The sequence below is a fragment of the Globicephala melas genome, chromosome 20 (assembly GCF_963455315.2).
Source record: "Globicephala melas chromosome 20, mGloMel1.2, whole genome shotgun sequence".
NCBI classification, from domain to species: domain Eukaryota; kingdom Metazoa; phylum Chordata; class Mammalia; order Artiodactyla; family Delphinidae; genus Globicephala; species Globicephala melas.
This window is the reverse complement of record NC_083333.1, coordinates 52,846,496-52,866,344: the sequence shown is the minus strand read 5'-3', so window position 1 is coordinate 52,866,344 and position 19,849 is coordinate 52,846,496. Positions and strand designations below refer to the sequence as shown.

The following is a 19,849-nucleotide window of genomic DNA, read 5'->3' as shown; positions in this document are numbered from 1 at the left end:
CAAAAAGATATATGCACCCCAATGTTCACAGCAGCATTATTTACAATAGTCAAGACATGGAAGCAACCTAAATGCCCATCAAAAGATGAATGGATAAAGATGTGATTTATATATATATTTATACACACACACACACACACACACACACAGTGGAATATTACTCAACCATAAAAAAAGAGTAAAATAATACCATTTGCAGCAACATGGATGGACCTAGACATTATCATATTAAGTGAAGTAAGTCAGAGAAAGACAAATATCATATGATATCACTTATGGGGAATATTAAATAATCCTACAAATGAACTTATTTACAAAACAGAAATAGACTCACAGACATAGAAAACAAACTTATGGTTACCAAAGGGAAAAGGAGGGGGAGGGATAAATTAGGAGTTTGGGATTAACACATACACACCACTGTACAGTAAGTCCCCTACATGCGAACCTTCAAGTTGCAAACTTTCAAAGATGCAAGCGTGCATTAGTATGTCCAACCACGTAAGTTAGTTCATGTGTCTGGCGTACGTTGTCATGTTCATGCACCCTCTACAAGTGGTTGTGCTTTTGTGTACTTTACTGTACAGTACTGTATAGAGTACAGTAGTACAGTACCTTTATTTCAAGCTAGATCTGCAAGAGGACGATTTCATTGAACTCTTTGCTGTGCAACACAAGGAACTTACTAATGAAGACCTGATGGAGTTAGAGGCCCAGAGAAAGGACAAAGAGAGACAAGAGGAAGAAGAAATAACTGAAGAACCAAAGAGATTCACAATGCAGGAAATGGCAAGGGGATTTTCTTTATTTAAGAAGGCACTGTTAGTTTTTGAGGCACAGGACCCAAACGTAGAGTGGTACACAAAGGTTGCAGCAGCTGGTCAGAATGCAATCCAGTGCTACCATATTATCTATGATGAGAAAAAAAGAACTACTACCCAGACATCACTGGATCGTTTTTTCAAGAGGGTAGATAGAATTGAATCCAGCAAGGAACCAGAACCTATGCCATCAACGTCAGGTGTGAGTGAAACTGCAGCTTACCCTCCATTCCCTATTGCTGACGATCCTTCAGCTCTACCACCTCCCACCTCCTCTCCCTCCTCCAGTCAGTAACTCTTCTTGCCTGTTCACTTGATGCCAGCCACTGTATGCCAGCTGTTGTACTGTACTACTGTACCTTTCAAGGTACTGTACTGTAAGATTAAAAATGTTTTGTTTTTTGTGTTTTATGTATTATTTGTGTGAAAAGTATTATAAACCTACTACAGTACAGTACTATATGGCCGATTGTGTTAGTTGGGTACCTAGGCTAACTTTGTTGGACTTATAAACAAATTGGACTTATGAACACGCCCTTGGAATGGAACTTGTTCGTATGTAGGGGACTTACTTGTATATAAAATAGATAAACAACAAGAACCTACTGTATAGCACAGGGAACTATATTCAATACCTTGTAATAACCTGTAACAGAAAAAAATCTGAAAAAGAATATACATATTCTTATATATAACTGAATCACTTTGCTGTGCACCTGAAACTAACACAACATTGTAAATCAACTATACTTCAATTTAAAAAAATTAAAATTAAAAAGAAAGAAATGCTACCATTAAAAAAAAAAATTGACCCTCAGGACTCCCCGAGTGGCACAGTGGTTAAGAATCCACCTGCCAGTGCAGGGCACACGGGTTCAATACCTAATCCGGGAAGATCCCACATGCTGTGGAGAAACTAAGCCTCTGCACCACAACTATTGAGCCTGTGCTCTAGAGCCTACAAGCCACAACTACTGAGCCCACGAGCCACAATTACTGAGCTGGCGTGCCACAACTACTGAAGCCCAGGTGCCTAGAGCCCATGCTCCGCAACAAGGGAATCCACTGAAATGAGAAGCCCATGCACTGAAATGAAGGGTAGCCCCCACTTGCCCCCACTAGAGAAAGCCCGTGCATGGCAACGAAGACCCAATGCAGCCCAAAATAAATTAATTTATTTTTAAAAATTGACCCTCAAATAAAGAAGAAGAATCCAGGTTAAAAAAAAAAAAAGTGAATGATGGTGATTCTACTTGTATGAAATTCCATAAAATGAAACCTAATCTGTAGTATCAAAAAGCAGACCAGTAGTTGCCTGGAAACAGCGGGCCTAAAATAAATAGATGTTCAAAAAATATTTATTGAACATCTGTTTATTTCAGGCACTCTGTTAAACAATTGGTATGTATTATCTAAAACTTTAATATCCCTTTAGACATGACTATTAAAATTGAGATGGGACCACTGTTAAGATGAGGAAATTGAAGCTAATATTTTGCTAAATATCATACAACTAATTATATCTAATCAAATTATTTGAATAATTTTCTAATAAGTAGAAAAAACAAAACCTAAAAGTAGATCAGCCTTGTATCAAAGTCCTTACTTTTGTATCAGAGTCCTTACTTTTGACACTGTGCTTAAAACCACTTCCTTCAGGCCTCTATCATTTTCTGGTGAAAAACCAGCTGTAAATCATTTTGAGAATTCCTTGTACATAATGAGTTATTTCTTGCTTGTTGTTTTCAAGATTTTCTCTTTGTCTTTAGCTTTTGACAGTTTAATTATGATGTATCTAGGTGTGAATCTCTTTGACTTTATCCAACTAGGTGTTCACTGAGATTCTAGGATGTGTAGGTTAATGTTTTTCATCAATTTGGCGACGTTTTTGGCCATTATTTTTTCAATATGCTTTCTCCTCCTCCTTCTCCTTCTGGAATGCCTATTATATATATGTTGGTACATTTGATGGGTCACACAGATCTCTAAGACTCTGGTTCTCTTCATTTTTTTTTTTCATTTTGCTCCTAAAACTGATTTCAATTGACCTATCTTCAAAGTTTGCTGATTCTTTCTTCTGCCTGCTCAAATATGATGTTGAGTTCCTCCAGTCAATTTTTCATTTCAGTTATTGTACTTTTCAACTCCAGAATTTCTACTTGATTCTGGCGGGGTTTTTTTAATAAATTCTACCTTGTATTGATATTCTCTATTTGGTGAGACATCATTCTCATAATTTCCTTTATTTCTTTAGACATGAATTCCATTAGTTCTTTGAACATATTTAAGATATACAATTTAAAGTCTTTGTCTAAATGGAATATTACTCAGCCACAAAAAGGAACAAAATTGGGTCATCTGTAGAGATATGGATGGACATAGAGACTGTCATACACAGTGAAGTAAGTCAGAAAGAGAAAAACAAATATATTAACGCATATATGAGGAATCTAGAAAAATGGTACAGATGAACTGGTTTGCAAGGCAGAAATAGAGACACAGATGTAGAGAACAAATGTATGGACACCAAGGGGGCAAAGGGGGTAAATGGGATGAACTGGGAGATTGGGATTGACGTATATACACTAATATGTATAAAATAACTAATGAGAACCTACTGTACAGCACAGGGAACTCTACTTCACTTAGCTGCACAGTAGAAAGTAACTGAACACTGTAAAACAACTGTACCCCAAACAAATAAATAAATAAATAGATAGATATTAAAAAAAATAAAGTCTTTGTCTAATAAGCCCAACATTTGGACTTCGTCAAGGGCAATGTTAATATACTGCATTATTTCCTGTGAATGGAAAAATTTTTTGTTGTTTCTTTACATGTCTCATATTTTTTTCTGTTGAAAGCTAGGCATCTTAAATAATGTAATGTGGCAACTCTAGAAATCAGATTGTCCTCTAACTGAATTTGTAGAGTACAGAACTGTATCTGTAAAGTCTGTATTCTTGTCATATGTGGCCACTGAAGTCTTTGCTTGGTTAGCTCAGTGGTCAGCTAATGACTGAACACAAATTTCCTTAAAGGCCTAGAACTGATTTTGGTAAAGAGGTTCTATGTCTATGTTGGGGCACACCTTCAATACTCATCAGGCAGTTGACAGCTCTGCCTTAGCCTTCACATCCTGCTTGCACAGAGCCTCAAAGTCAGACAGAGATGAGAGCTTAGGACCTTCTCAGGTACTTTATGAGAATGCTCTCAGCTCTGGGCATGCCTGTGATCTGCTAGATCCCCAGGAATGTGTCAGAACTTTTCAAAGTCCTCTATGGACATCTAATTCCTCAACTTTTCCTTTTACGCTTTTTGGTTATCTACTGTTTGCTACCATTCTTATCCACCACCTCTGGCAGCTGTGATATTAAGCCATTGCTGATGTTTGTTTTCAACAGATGCCCCAGAGGAAAAGGTTATTTGCACTTGGTGAACTCAGAGTCAAATAAATTAAAAAAAAAAAAAAGTCTTGTGAGTGAGTTCTTCCAGGGAACCACCAGAAGTGTCAAATAATGATGATTCTCTCAAAATGGGGTTTTAAAGACGCTCCATTACTATTCTGCACCATCCAGTGGCTGCCAGGCTACTGGTTTTTACTATGAATGTAGGCTGTTTAGTCTTCAAGGCTACCACAGAGCTGAGGAATATGGGAATGAAGCAAGTTAAAAATGCCACAAAGCTTACTATTCTTACCAAATTCAGTTACTTTTCTTGAATAAACACTTCCTGGATTGCTTCAAACCTTTGGTTAATTTCCAGGGTTCTGAAAAATTAATTCTGACAATTTTTGCTGATGTTCTCATTGCTTTTATGTAGAAGAGGATTTTCAGAGGTCCTTATTTTGCCATTCCCACTGTCATACTTTTCTTTTGTTTTTAATATTTCTGTGAAATGTTTAATTAGGTGTACCACTGGTAAATGGCCATTTAAAAATCTCAGTTGGAGAGTTTTATCTTTTATTAGGAAAAGTAAACCATCTGAATGTATTGTGCCCACATATTCAGTCTTAACCCTACTCCTTCATTTTACATTTCTATTTATTATGTTTCCTAATTTTGTTTCTTTTTATTTCTCAAGTATTTTTAGACATCTTTATTCCTCTCTTCCCTCTAACCGTCTGAAGCTCTACTTGGTGCTTCTGTTTTACCATAACTTACTGTAAACATACACACTAAAATATCTAAACATATTTTTATCAAAATAAAAATGAAGTATAGTAAATACATAAAATCAGATTCAAAACAATGTTTACAACAAACAAAACTATTTAGATTATTACAGTGTACTTTGGTGTTTCTGGTTTGGGAAGAAGACTTGGAGTAACCTTAATAATTGCTGCTATTTACTGAGTGGCTACTATGCACCAAACAGGATGCATACCTTTTGTTAATTCATTTAATCTTCCCAACTCTGTAATAAACCTTTTTATATACTACACAGACTCAGAGAATTTTATTAAAGTGCCCAAAGTTACACAGATTACAGATAAAAATATCATGGTTCAAGCTTGGGTCTGCCAAATTCCAGAGCCAAAGCTCCTCTGCTTCTCAAACGCTTTTCCCTTTCCACGGTAAAAATGTAAGAGCACATTTAGCTGGGAGGGGTGTGCATGTTTATGAGAACAGATAATAGAAAGTTGTTGTCTTTCTCAGTATCTCTCATCAGACAAAATTTTAAATATAGAGAAGGAAAAGAAAATATCATGATAGATGAAATCTAGAAAAACAGAAACGTGCTAAAGGATGGCCTGGAAGGAAGGGACAGCTGGGGTGGTATGAGAAGGAAGTCAAAGAGACAGAGAAAGTCAACCTATTTTGAGTGAAGGGAACAGACAGGAGATGAGCAAAGACAAGAGACCGTGTGGGTAGGTGTCATCAGTTAGAGGGCAAGTCACTGGAATTTGATCAATCGACAAGAATTTATTTACTGGGCTCCAGGGCACTGTGGGAGATACTAAAGAATGTAGAGTTATTTGGGGAATGATAATGGTGTAGACAAGACAGATGGCTTAATGCTGAAGGAAAAGGCTAGAGACAGGAGGCAGAAGTAAATAAGTAAAGGCAATCCCCATGTAAGCTAGCTTGCATATCAATCTGGAATTTCTGTGGGAATGGTTAAAGACATAGAGGAAGTGCTAGGGCTGCTATTGAATTATAGGAAAAGATTTGTAGGCAGAAAGAGGAAGATGCCAAATCACCTACTGCTTTTGTGTAAATTAAAAGATTATTAAAAATTAATGAAAATATACCCACATGTACATACACACTACAGACAGTGCTTTACATCCTCCTTCCAAATGTAAATGTGGCCGTTTGGCTGAGAATGGGTAGGTCCTGATGAACATGACTAATATTGAATAGGTCTGACCTCCTCAGAAGGCACCAGGAAGTCTGTTGGAGAAAATTACAAGCAAGACTTAAAAGGTGCCTAAAGACATTCAACAATGTAATGAAGATGGATCTCCATTTGTTAAAGTGCAAGGAAGTCAAGGTTAGTTGGTGCTAGTGGACATGGAACCCAGTTCAGAAGCATGAGAGGAAATGAGCTTTCTGGGTAGACCCTTACTATATTATATGTAATAGACTCTCAAATGTGCATTCATTTACTCTGAAGTATCTGCTGAGTATCTTCTATAATAAATATGATAGCTGCCAGAAGTCTGCCTACATTCTAAGCTACTTACATTCATTATCTCATCAAATCCTCACAACCATAATATGTAGTTGTTGTTATTTTCTCTATTTCAAAAATTAGAAAAATGAGATGCAGACATGTTATGTAACTTGCCCAAGATCCCATATTCAGTAGGTGGAAGAGGAGATTCACATCTTAATCTCTGTTATATTTCTTTTACCCTGAGACAGGCACATTTTAGGTACTGGGGATATAAAAAGTAATATTTAGCAGTCCTTGTTCTTGTGAAGCATATAGACTAGCTGGGAGACAGAAAGCCAAACAAACAGTTGTAACATGATAAAGTATTTACTGTAACAAGCACATACTGAGTGAATGAGTAAAGAAATACCCAAATTTGCCCTGGGGTGTCAGAAACTACTTGAGCATAGACTTTAAGGATCAACAATTGTTTCCTAGGGGATGCAGGCACAGATGGAATTTTAATACATACAGAGCAGTGCATACAAAGACCCAGAGGTAGCAAAGAGTTTGAACCACTTAGGAAACTCTAAGGAGATCAGAAAGACTGAAACCTATAATGTAGAAGTACAGTATCAGATGAAGCTAGAGAGGCAAGCACTTGTATGTAAAGCTAAAGAATATGGTTATATCCTGTAGGAGTTGGAGAATCACTGAAGTCAGTGCTGTGAAGAGTTTGGTCAATAAAAGAGATTCTACATGGTATTATATCAGAGTCCATAAAGCTATAAAAACTCAAGGACTGAAGATGTCCTAAGGGTCACGGCTAAGTGGCAATGGCAGCATTACAAATGGAAGACTCCACTGGCTATTTGAGGGCAGGTGGTGGGAAGGCAGCCGCATGCTCCAGAGACCTGGGCCCAATGCACCAGAGGCTGCACCAGGGGTGGAGACACCTTGCACATAACTGCCTTAGCCAATTATTTCATTCATACATTTGTTCATCCAATACACACATGCTAGCCAGCAATAGCCTTGGTAGCATCAATATTTCATTAGCAATACCCAACATAATGATGGACAGCCTTTGAAATCCATAGCTAACCTCCTGGAAATTGACTTCAGGTATGACGTTGGTGAGGACCTGTTTAGAGATTTGTGGAACAGCAGTCAAATACTACTTGGAGAATGCCAGTAGTAAGTGTCCTGGACGACACTATCTGAAGTATCTGGGGTGAGCAGGGATGAGCCTATCTGTACAAATTCCCCAAAGCTCTGGGCACTGTGATAATCCAACAAATCTCAGACAACAGGCACAGTTTAACACTTTTGAGAGAAGGGGGATCTGCAGGAAACAACCACACTCTTTTATACACCCAACAGAAGACAGCATCTAGAGTATAAGTAGCAAAATTCCAATTATATATAGCCAAGAATAATTGAACAGACTCCCTGGGTTATAGAATTGAGATACTTCCTCCCAGTGGGACAGAGATCAAAAGATTTTTCGTAGAGGCTCAAGTCATATATGTTTGTATGTAAATGCATATGTTTATATAGTAAATGGATGTTGTCATTTCATTCTTGCCACCAATTAGCTATTTGGCCATAAACAAGCTGCTTCCCTTCCCTGGGTTTCAGCTTTCTCATCTATAACATGAAAAAGCTGGATTTGATGATCTCTAAGGTCCCTTCCAGCTATAATATTTTATTAGGATTCCAGATGGTTACTGGGGATGATAAAATTTTTTGTCAACTTATAATTATGTTGTGTAAAATTATTACGACATTAGATTTTTCTCCTCTTAGGAATTGCCGTGTGAAAATGACCCAACAAATGCAGAATTTACATCTTTCTCAGTCAAAAAAACATAGCGCCCCATCGTCTCCCAGTGCTGCCAAACGCCTGTACCGGAACCTCTCTGAGAAACTGAAAGGGAGCCACTCTTCGTTTGATGAAGCCTCTTTTAGAACAAGAACTGACCGGCTGAGTCTCAGAAAGACTTCGGTGGTAATAAAACTCTTTATTCTCATCTTGGTTTGATTAGTGCAGTTGTGTTTGGATTTAAGGAGATACTACGATGATCCACGTTTACTCCAGAACCTGATGTTTGCAAGTTTATAAATGTTGAAAGTCAGGTAAGGTAGGAACTGCACATATGTTAGTCGAAGTTTAAGTGACTGTGAGATTTTCCCTTTCTTTTTCTTAATTTCTTTTCCTTTATTTCCCTTAGTTTTTCTTTCTCTAATAGACCAAAGAGCCCACAAAACAGCAGCTTGACAAATATGGAGTTTGAGATTAAATAGGCTTTCTGAGAGATCCAGTGTTCATTCAAATCCAGTGTTCATTCAAATATTGAATGAACAATGAACAATATTTTATTTACTTATTTGTAATGTATACCCCATATGCTTTCCAAAGGCATTCAAGACAGAATCCAGGCAAAAACAAAAAAAAATGCAAATGTATTATACAATGGTAAATAAATCAATAGCGATGGTGATTGTGGGGGACAGCAAGGGAGCAAGAAAGGGAAAAAGAAAGAAAGAAGGAAGGGGAGGAGGGTGGGAGGGAGGAAGGAAGGAAAAAAACTGGAAAAAGAAAATAGTGGGGATGGAAAGAGAAATAGATATACCAAAAACCTAGGCAGATACAGTACCTAAAATCTGTCATTACATTTACCTCTGAGTTCCTAGTCAGTCAAAGCAGAAGGGGAAGGACAATTGGTAATAGCACTCCATTAGCTAATAACTGCAAGTATACCAAATGAATATCTTCCTGTTGCTAAGTCCTCCGGCTTCTATAAGATGTCACAGTGAATTATGTAATGGAGAATGAAGAGTGGCACTGGGGATGTTATAAACATTCTCACATAGCAGCTTCTTATACTGCCCCTCAGTAAAAGCTGAGGGCATAATATTATCATGCTCAGCAAGGGTATTTCTGCAGGGGGTAATGGCACCATTTGTTTGAGCTTAAAACAGAAATGAGCCCTAGCCTTTCCAGATAGAAGCGTACCAGAGTTTGCCAACACAAGCATATGGCGAAGGGAATGACTTAAGAGTGAGAGCAAGTATGGCACATGAGAAATTAGACAGACTAAGAATCACAAACAAATACACAACTGTGTTGTTTGGACAGGGCAGCATTTTAACTTTGCACTCATTTGTTTTCTAGTTTGTTTTCTCATTTCAAACTCATCTTCTGGGAGGGCTTGGTTGTGGCTGAGTTACGGCCTAAGCATCAGAGGCTGTTCAGCTTAGCAGATTGTCGACAAAACACTTTTCGGTTCAGCAGACTGCCATGTAGCAAAGAGAGCTGCATATCAAACAGTTCTATCCCCTGGGTCCCCTTTGTCAAAACAAGCATTTGCATAATAGCTTTGTGTTTTCCTCCAATTTCATTCATGTGTGACGCACTCAGCTATGTCGACCTGTAGCCTTTGAATGGGAGAATTGAGTTTTGATGAGACTAAAAATAAAACCTGCCTACCTAAATATGTGGTTACTGAAGACCTTCCACATTTTAATCAGGCAACCCCTATGCTAGCTCAGGACCATTGGTGTTTCAACATGTTTAAACACCTGGCAACTCTTGGAGAAGATACCAGATAAATGTATGAATAGTATATGTGTTGCTCTTATCCCACGAGCTACAGAAATATGTATTTGAGAGAATTCTAAAGCTTTTCTCCTTTGCTATTAATCCACTGAAAGAACTTTTCAAAGGAAAGATACTGTCTTTAGCTATTCTCTTCTATAGGTGATTTGTATCCTATGAATATTCAACTTTTGGCCCTCTCAGGCCCCAAAGCAATTGCCACCCATTCACTGAAACCTTCCCTGGACACCACTTCTTGAGCCCCTCACCTGAGGTCTCAGAAATGCCAGGTATTCAGTGGCTGGGGCTCAGGGTTGAGAAAGTGTAGAGATTAGTACAAAGGAGTCTAGGAGTTAGGGAGTCAGCCTGCAGGCAGTGTGGACCTACTAGAGATTTGTAAATAAGGAAGGGACATGTAGCAGTGTAAATTTTAGAAAGACTACTCGTATCAATATGGAGTAGGGATAGAGGAGACTAAGACTAGCAACAGGTAGGTCACTGCCATGATCTGGTAACAGTCTGAGAAACAGTCAAAACACAGGGACGGAAAGGGAGGGGATGAGTTTGAGAAACAGAGGAAGTGTATTCCAAGCTAGTCATAATTTAAATTACCTGTGCTGTGTTATCTATGCCAGCGTTTTCCAAACTGTGTTTGGTAGAACCTTATTCCAGGACAGTTAAAACAAATATAATGAAAAATATGTTCTGTGAAAAAATACTTGAAACAGGTCATATTTCTCACCTATTAGAGAGTCATAATTGCATGTTAAAATTACTAAAGGGCTTGAGAGGTCTTACAATAAAATAATGCAGTAACTTGGTTTAATCTAATGTTTACTAAATTCACTTGACCACATGCTACTTTCTTCCTAGAACACCTTATGATGGCCTACTGAACAGTATTCCACAGAAGACTGGTTTGAGAAAAACTGATGTTTGCTCTTATCTGTAGACTGTATACTATATTGTCTCAATGCATCTAAATACACAGATCTTTTCAATGTTCATTAAAAAAGATGGAGGGAGGGTCCAGTAGTGTTTACTTTGGAGACCTTGGAATAAACAGCAGTTATACCACTTATAAGTGGGAATGCAGTCACTGAAGCAGTCCCTAAAATTCAAAACAGCTAGGCCATGAAGACAAGCTGGTCTATGAAATTGTGCGAACCTGCTTCATTCTCTTCCAGAACTTCCAGGGCAATGAAGCCATGTTTGAAGCAGTTGAACAGCAAGACATGGATGCTGTGCAGATCCTCCTGTATCAGTACACGTCGGAAGAACTAGATCTCAACACACCTAACAGTGAGGGGCTGACACCTCTGGATATCGCCATCATGACCAACAATGTGCCCATTGCTAGGATTCTTCTGAGAACAGGGGCCCAAGAAAGTCCACACTGTAAGTAAACTCAAGAATAAAACATGTACTATTAAGGCCAGACCGCAGCTTTATGCCACCGAAATAGCCATTGCTGGCCCTTAGAATGAATGGTTGACTAAGCGTAGGCGCTGAAATCCTTTACATGTTTTCATGAACTTTCATGCAAACAGTGATAGTGTTTATCAGTCTAAGCATCAAGTTACGTTCTAAATAGAATACACAGAATGTTATTGAAAAGGAACCTCAAAGGAACTTCCTCGTAAGAATTGAATGCAAGTTTTAAGATATGTGAAAGACTCCAAGTGAGGCTATAGCACAGGACATATACATAGAAAAAAGAATGAGATAGAAAAGAGAATGAGTATGTGTGTGTTAATGGCTTTCTGTCCACAGTCAACATGGTGGTTCCATTCATTCATTCACTCATTCAACAAACAATGAGGAAAGGGCATGTTCTAAGTACTAGGAATGCAGTGGTGAACAAGACAAAAATCTCTACGCTCAAAGAACTTACGTACTAGGGGAGGAGATTTCCAACAATCAAGTAAATAGATAAATTAATATATAAATTCAAATAGTGATAAATACGATGAAGAAAATAAAGTGAATGAATGGGTGGAGATTGATGGAGTGGGGACTATTTTAATAGGGTTGGGCAAGAAAAGCCTCTCTAATGCAGTGACATTTGAGCCTAGTCCTAGGCAATATCAAGGAATGAGCTATGAGAAGATATGGGGTCAAATTTTAGGCAGAGTGAATGGCAAACACTCAGAAAGGTTCTGAGGCAAGTAGGAATGGGACTGCCATATCTGAAGAACAAGAAGGCCAGTGTGGCTAAAGCAAAATGAACATAGGGGAGAGTGATGGCTGAGGGACAAGTCACAGGGACCAGACCATACAGGAGCAGATCAGCCAAGGTGAGAAGTTCCACTTTGATTTTAAGTGTGATGGGGAGACAGTGGAACAGTTTAAGCAGATGAAAGACATATTCTGGGACTTCCCTGGCAGTCCAGTGGTTAGGACTCGGTGCCGTCACTGCTGGCGCCCAGGTTCAATCCTTGGTCAGGGAACTAAGATCCTACAAGCCGTGTGGCATGGGAAAGAAAGAAGGAGGGAGGGAGGGAGGGAGGGAGGAAGGAAGACATATTCTGCTTTATATTTTAAAAGATCACTACAGGGCTTCCCTGGTGGTGCAGTGGTTGAGAGTCAGCCTGCCGATGCAGGGGACACGGGTTCGTGCCCCGGTCCGGGAAGATCCCACATGCCGCAGAGCAGCTGGGCCCGTGAGCCATGGCCGCTGGGCCTGCACGTCCGGAGCCTGTGCTCCGCAACAGGAGAGGCCACAACAGTGAGAGGCCCGCGCACCGCAAAAAAAATAAATAAATAAAAATAAAAAATAAAAGATCACTACAGCCGTCTGTGGAGAATACACAGTGGTTAGGTCAACTGTGAAACTGTGAAAAACAATTAGGAGGCTATTCTAATGGTCCAGGAGACAGATGCCAGTTGCTTGGACTAGCACCATAGTGACATTGATGGTGACATTGATGGTGAGCAGCGGTGGAATTCTGAATGTATTTTTTAACGGCTTTATTGAGATATAATTCACATGCCATACAATTCAATGGTTTTTAGTATATGCACAGACTTGTGCAACCATCACCACAGTCAATTTTAGACCGTTTTCATCCCCCCAAAAGAAACCCCATACCCTTCGGCTATCTCACCCCAACCTCCCCACTCCTCCCAGCCTTGGGCAACCACGAATCTACTTTCTGTTTCTACAGATTTGCCTCTTCTGGACATTTCATATAAACGGAATCACATCGTATGTGGTCTTTTGTGAATGGCTTCTTTCTGGATGCATTTTGAAGTAGAGCTGATAGTACTTACCACAGGGAACTGCTCTCAGGTCACAGACCCCGCCCAGGAGTGGATGGGATAAAATCATATAGCCCTTGCCCTGTGCCAGGCACTATTCTGAGCACTTTACATGTATTGACTCCTTGAATCCTCACACAACGTTCTGAGGGAGGCACTCATATTCCCTTAGGTGCAAACTCTCTGACCCAATGACCACAATGGCTCTGAGCCACAGTTTTTATGTTTCCTAAAAGAAAAAAGTAAACTCATCAAATTGTTAGTTTCACTAATACTGATTCACTCACTTCCAAGCGGTGAGACCCAGAAGGCTGAAAGAGAAGCAAGCAAATATATAATTAGAGGTCACATCTCTGCTCCTAAATTTCATAAACCCCTGCCACCCAAAAACTAGGTACAGAGGCAGAACCTTGTATCATAAAACTCTTTATTTTAAAAATGCTAGACTCACCACATCCATGTCAAAAAGAATGAGGACTTGGGTTCAGTAGCATTGGGGCTCTTCAATAAGAGCTCCATCATCAAAGTGCTGCTTCTTTTTAGTGGAATTGGAGGATTTGGAGGGATGGGCAAATAAGGATGGAAGAAATCAAAAAGGTTTATTTGCTGCCTTCCAATTTATGTTGCAATAACGTCTGTCCTAAAGATGCAGTGAGAGAGCGGTGGAGAGCGAATCAAGGGGTCTGAACATAGAGAATGCAGACTGAGCCCCATTCTATAGGAACAAGGAGACCATTCATCCAGATGTTGCCTGCACTGAGCTGGATGAAACATTAGTCTTACTTACCTGAGACGCTGCAAAGAATTTCTGCATTTTCCATGAAACCAGTAATACTCCCAATCTCCCCAATCCCCCTTGTGCATAATTAAATCTCCATAAAATAACCCAAGTACTAAATATTTAGTTAAACCGAAAGCAAATTCATTCAAAAGATCCCTGGTTTTTCTCATTCCCTGTGGGACGGTAACCACATTACCATCACAAACTTGTAAAGGACAGTGAGAGAGAAACTCAGGTTTTAGCTTCTAGGAAATATGACACCGAAGTCACCTTGGCCACCCAAAAAGTTAAAGAGATAGGATCATGTACAGACTCCCACATGTGTAAAAATGGCAAAGGACTATTGATTGAGAAACTATGAAATCTCCACAAACATTATCTCCAGTTTTCACACTAGCCCTTCAGGATGATGTTATTACCTCCATCTTGAAGAAGAGGAATTCGTGATTCTGAGAGGTTAAGTGACTGACCAAAGGTCACACATCTAGCAAATGAATAGGGATGTCAAGGATTCAAGTCCAAGTGTGTGAGATACCATGCCTGGAATCCTGCTGCGCAAACTCACTGTCTTTCCAAGTAACTAATAAAGAAGGCTGTGGCCGCTGGGCCCCTGGACCTTTCCCTTTGTGCCTTTGCTAAAATCCTATGCTGTATTTCTTTGTGCTGCTCTGTGAGCTGAGATGCCATTCCTGTTGAAAAAAGGCAGGACAGAAGCACACAGTCTGTTTTCAGGGATTTTTAATTCACTTTATGTATCAAGTACCAGAGAAATCAAATTGCTTCTGTGCATGAGTATGAGCCAGCCCATGAGGAAAACCGGAGTCTCCCAGCTAGAACCAGATAAGCAAGCACCCACTGCAAACTGATCCCCAGAAGCTGCAGAGGCAGGATAGAAGAATGAGGTCTTAAGTTCTCAGAGTATTTTACACATTGCAAAAATGCTTTTGCTTGCGTCATCTCACTTGATCCTGACCACTGGCTTGTGAGATGAGAGTTAGTTTCCTCATTTTGATCAACGAGGAAACTGAAATAAAGACAAATAATTCATCCAGTGCTCCAAAGCTAATAAGTGGTGGACCCATGATTTGAACCCAGATCTTCTGTATTGTTTTGGTATTTGTGGAAAAGCATTAGCACACTCACTGTCACACTGCAGATGTTCAATCCCTTCCTTCCCTGACTCTCCATCTGTCCTCTTCTAATGCCTGTTAAATATTTCAGGATTTCTAATAGGGTAAATTTTCTGTCTTCCCTTCCCCTGTGTGTTCCCTTCTGAAAACAGCCCAATACTCTTTTCACTATGCCAACCAAAGATCCTGACGTAACTCAGAAGAAAGTCCTCTGTAATTCTCTCCCTTTCGTAACAGGAATCACAAAGACACAGATAAGTTTAGGGATTTACCTCCTAAGCCACTGGTCAGGCATGTCTTCTGGGCTTTAGCCCCTGAAATCATAGAGCTATATGAAGGTGTTCTGAATAAACATGGCTTGAAATTCAACCATGTACGTTTCCTTATTCATAAGGAAAGTTCCAGAAGTGGCCACCCAAATTTGCACACTGCCCCAAGTTTAAATATACACAGAACCTCAGCCTGCTCATTAGATGAATCTACTATCTTTATTCGGCAACTTTTTTCTGTTCCTCCCACCTTTAGGTAAGCAGCACAAAGTAATATTCATTCCTTCTAGGAGAAAACATTAGCCATTGTTGAAGCAGAATCCCACATACGTGTGCCAAGCTCAGGAAACAGGCCCAGAATCTAAAAGGACTAGCGCTAGGAAAGTTAATGTACAAAGGTACTACAGGATACCTGGGGGCTATACTTTTGATTTTTTCATCCATTCAGTATCCCACTTGCCATAACTCATACTCAGTTGAACAACGGCTGAGAAAGACTTGCTCCATAACTGAAAGTCCCTTGTCATAAACCCCTCCCTTATTCTAACTCATATCCTGCCTCTACCCTCGAATCACACTTCAACAGTCTCCAGGACGAACACACCGAATCATCAATGAGGTCCTTGCCTTTCTGAGGCTGCTATCTATTTGGCATCATTTCGGCTCTATAAACAGTACCCGTAAAGAAACTAGTTCTTTTTGGATACCTACCATGTGCAAGTCTGGTCACTCACATGGATGTTATCTCATCTTTTGACCACAATACCTGGCACATATGTAGGTGCTGATAAATTTTCAGTTGAAATTTCAGTTGAATTTTAAGCCCTGCCTAATACTGCTGGGAACTGCAGGTATTGAATTTTAGCACACACACACACACACACACACACACACACACATACACTATGTGTACAGTGCACATGCACACATACATACATGCACTTGCACACACCATGTATGAAGAAAACTTTGTCTTCAAGTAAGTTACACTGTGGGGAACCTGTTGTTGTTGCCATTATTGTGTTTTGCAGGCATTGTTTTGAAATATGGTTGCAGACGTAGCCTGACTGTTTTTATTTCTACACCGATTAATAATATGGCAGAACGCTCCTCATTTTTAGTCTTTCTGCCCTTTTCTCTAGCTGCCTTTTCCCTTCTCTCTAGACCCTTTCCTCTCTCTCTCTGCAATCCTTTGTGAACCCCTCTCTCTCACTTTCCCTTGAATACTGCCTGTGGAACTAGGAAATGTCTCCCAGAATTAGTTATGTTCAGTTACTTCATAAAATATGATCGCAGAGTAGCTGTCAGCTGAGTGTGGTGCAGACACCAATGTTAAAATTTTGGCAGACTGGTCAGGATGCACCACTATTTCTGCAGTAGTCAAGGGTCCGTGTTGGTGCTGGGACTGGTTCAGGGCACGTCTAAGAGGTGTGACTATAAACTAATGAGGCTGGCTTTATGTAAACAAACACACCAGAAAGTCTACAATCCACTCAAATGTTATCCTTTAAGAGGGTCCACATGGGAGACCCCACACTTGCTCCAACAGTGCTGCCATTGCTCTAAATGCTTTTGGATTTGTCCTCAGAGCCAGTTTATGAGAAAATCTGACTCATTGCTTAGAGTCACATCTGATTTTTGTTCCAAAACAGCACTGCTCAGCGTCATCACCCTCCATGTTCACCAGTCGTGGTTTCCAATGATTTAGAGAGGTTTCCTGAAATCAAATCCACCTTCAAAAGACAAAGATTTGCAACCATTAAGACTACGTAAAGAACAAGCCTTAGGCGGGTTGCTAGAATGCGTCCCCAGATATTTTTATCTGCTTCATTAAAATAGGTGTAAAAATCCTCACCCTGACTTACAAACTTGCTCCTTCTCAAACCTCATCTCATACTGCTCACCCCTCACCCGTGATACACCAGCCTCCATTCCATTCCTTGAACACTCCTCACTATCTAATTAGAAGGCCTTTGGACTGCTATTCCCTATGCTTGAAATGATCAAGTGCTTTTAATCTTGATCATTACTCGGTCTAACTCCTTCTGATCATTTCACCTTAAATGTCACATCTTCAAGAGAGGCTTTCTTTGGCCACCAAATCCAAAGTCTAAAGTTACTTTCTAATCACATCACTTTATTTTAGTTTTCTGCATAGCGCTGAAATCACTGTATGATATTCTTCTCCAGGTTTTGATTTCCTTATTTTCTGCCTCCCCTGTGTTAGAATGTAAACTCCACAAGAGCAAAATTTGTCTCATGTGTCCCTGTATCCCCAGCAAACAGAAGGCACTCAAAAAATGTGTGTTTAATTGAACTGAATAAATGCCAAGGCTACTCTCACTTGTTTTGAAGGGTGTGACTATATTACTAATTTTGAAGGGAATGATTTTAGTAAATATTAAGTGAATTTATCTCTTTTTGTTTGTTTCCAAATAATTATTTAGACATCAGGTGGCCATAGCCTAAGTTCCAGTCACTTGCTCTTCAAGAGCTGATAACTGTCCTTTCATTCTTTTATTTTTAAATTTTAAATATACGTGCAACACAGAATATATTCTCCTTGCCAAAAATTAAAACATATAAAGTTTAAAGATACCTTTGTTGGCCCACCCAACACATACATGTGCGCATGCACACACTCACTATCGAGGTTCCTGTCCCTCAGTTCTGCCAACGTAACCACTGCTATCCTCTGAAGGCATGACTGAGCCAGAGGATCCACTGCCAGGCTTACTCAGAGTGACTGCTGGTGAGACCTGTGTCCCTTCCTGCATGGGCCTCTCCATAGGGCTGCTCCTTAACATGGCAGTTGGCTTCCCAGAGCAAATGATTTAAGAAAGACAAAGAGACCAACCAAGATGGAAGCAACAGTCCCTTTTCTAACCTAACATCAGTGGTGATATATTATCATATTTGCTGAATCTTGTTATCTCGATGACCAACATAGATCAGCCCTGGTACAGGGTGTGAAAACTAGGAGACAGAGATCACTAGGGGCCCTCTTGAAGGCTGGCTACTCCACTACCTATCTAAGATGGTTGAGAATTAAATGTAATAGGTTTAAAACATTTCCCTGGCACATTGTAAATGGTCAAAAAGATTGTTAGCCAATATAACTTGCAGAAACGAAATAAAACAAACCCAAGATCTCCTGGTAGAAAATTTAAATATTTTACCCATCTGTTGTCTAGTGTTGTGAAAACACTGTCCAATATAGGCACTTTTTGAAGTATGTAGGATTTTATGTTCTAAAACTATACTAACATAGACATATGACTGTTGGTACTTGAAATGTGTCCAGTCCAAATTAAAATGTGTTTTAAATGTAAAACTTACACTGAATTTTCAAGACTTAAGTACCAAAAAATATATAAAATATCTAATTAATAATTTTATACTGATTGCATGTTGAAATGATAATGTTTGGATCTGTTAACTAAAATATATTATGCAAATTAATTTCACCTATTTCTTTTTGCTTTCTTAATGTCACTACTAGCCAATTTTAAGTGATGTGACTCACACTGTATTTCTATTGGACAGCATCGAAAAATCAGCAGAAGATACAGCTATCTTATTTCATATTTAAACTCCCTATGATGTCATTGGGTAATCTGCTTTGGATTTTCTAAATAATTTCTTCAGGTGTTTTGTGTGTTTGTTTCAGAGAAAATGTCCATTTGCCCCCCCTGGAGCTGGGGAGACCTGGGCAGCAAGTCCCTTTCTATGTCAATGGCCTGGCTTCTTAAAGAGCAACAATTACAACTTAAACTATATAATATGGACTTCGTGAATCCACACTCTGCTGAAAATAGCAGAGAAAAACATTCCAGAGCCCTATGTCCAGGGTGTAATGAGTTCTAGGAGAAGAAAGCTCACAGTAATTAAAATGAAACACTTTATCTCCAAATCACTAAAACCTTTCGGAAACCACACTCTCAAAGTCCTTGGGAAAACTTGAAAATAAGACAACAGGTTGAGGTCCAGGTGAAGCCAAAGTGAATTTTGAGCCCTGACCCTTATCAGGACAGGTAAACTGCAACTTACGCTTTGAGTTTTTGAATTAAAAAACATTTAATTATTAAAATACCTCCATATTATTTCCTTTGACATTCCTAGCTGAAAACAAGTCAGTTGTGAGGTTGTTAGGAGGTTGTCATTTATGATCAGCAAAGATAAATATTATTAACTGCTATTCTTGGTTGCCCAGAGGATATTGGCTTATAATCAAGGGTTATACCTAAGTGACCTTGTTTTCTCCTTTGAAATAACAGGGTTGAAATTGACATGACTTAGTATATAATATATTTCTGATGGTAGCTAGAACAGAAAATTTTTATCTGGGGCAAGAGATTTTTTTTTTTTTTTTGGATGGAAGAACA

General features: G+C 39.3%; 1 protein-coding gene across 1 annotated transcript in view; it reads left to right on the top strand.

Annotated features, from left to right (window-relative positions):
- The window catches only part of ANKFN1 (ankyrin repeat and fibronectin type III domain containing 1), a 263,593-nt gene that overhangs the window by 115,379 nt on the left and 128,365 nt on the right, over positions 1–19,849 (top strand). The window contains exons 3-4 of the mRNA XM_030881631.2: positions 8,232–8,433; positions 11,211–11,421. Coding sequence (XP_030737491.2) covers positions 8,248–8,433; positions 11,211–11,421 — 397 coding nt within the window. The 5' untranslated portion in view covers positions 8,232–8,247. The remainder of the gene's footprint in view (positions 1–8,231; positions 8,434–11,210; positions 11,422–19,849) is intronic.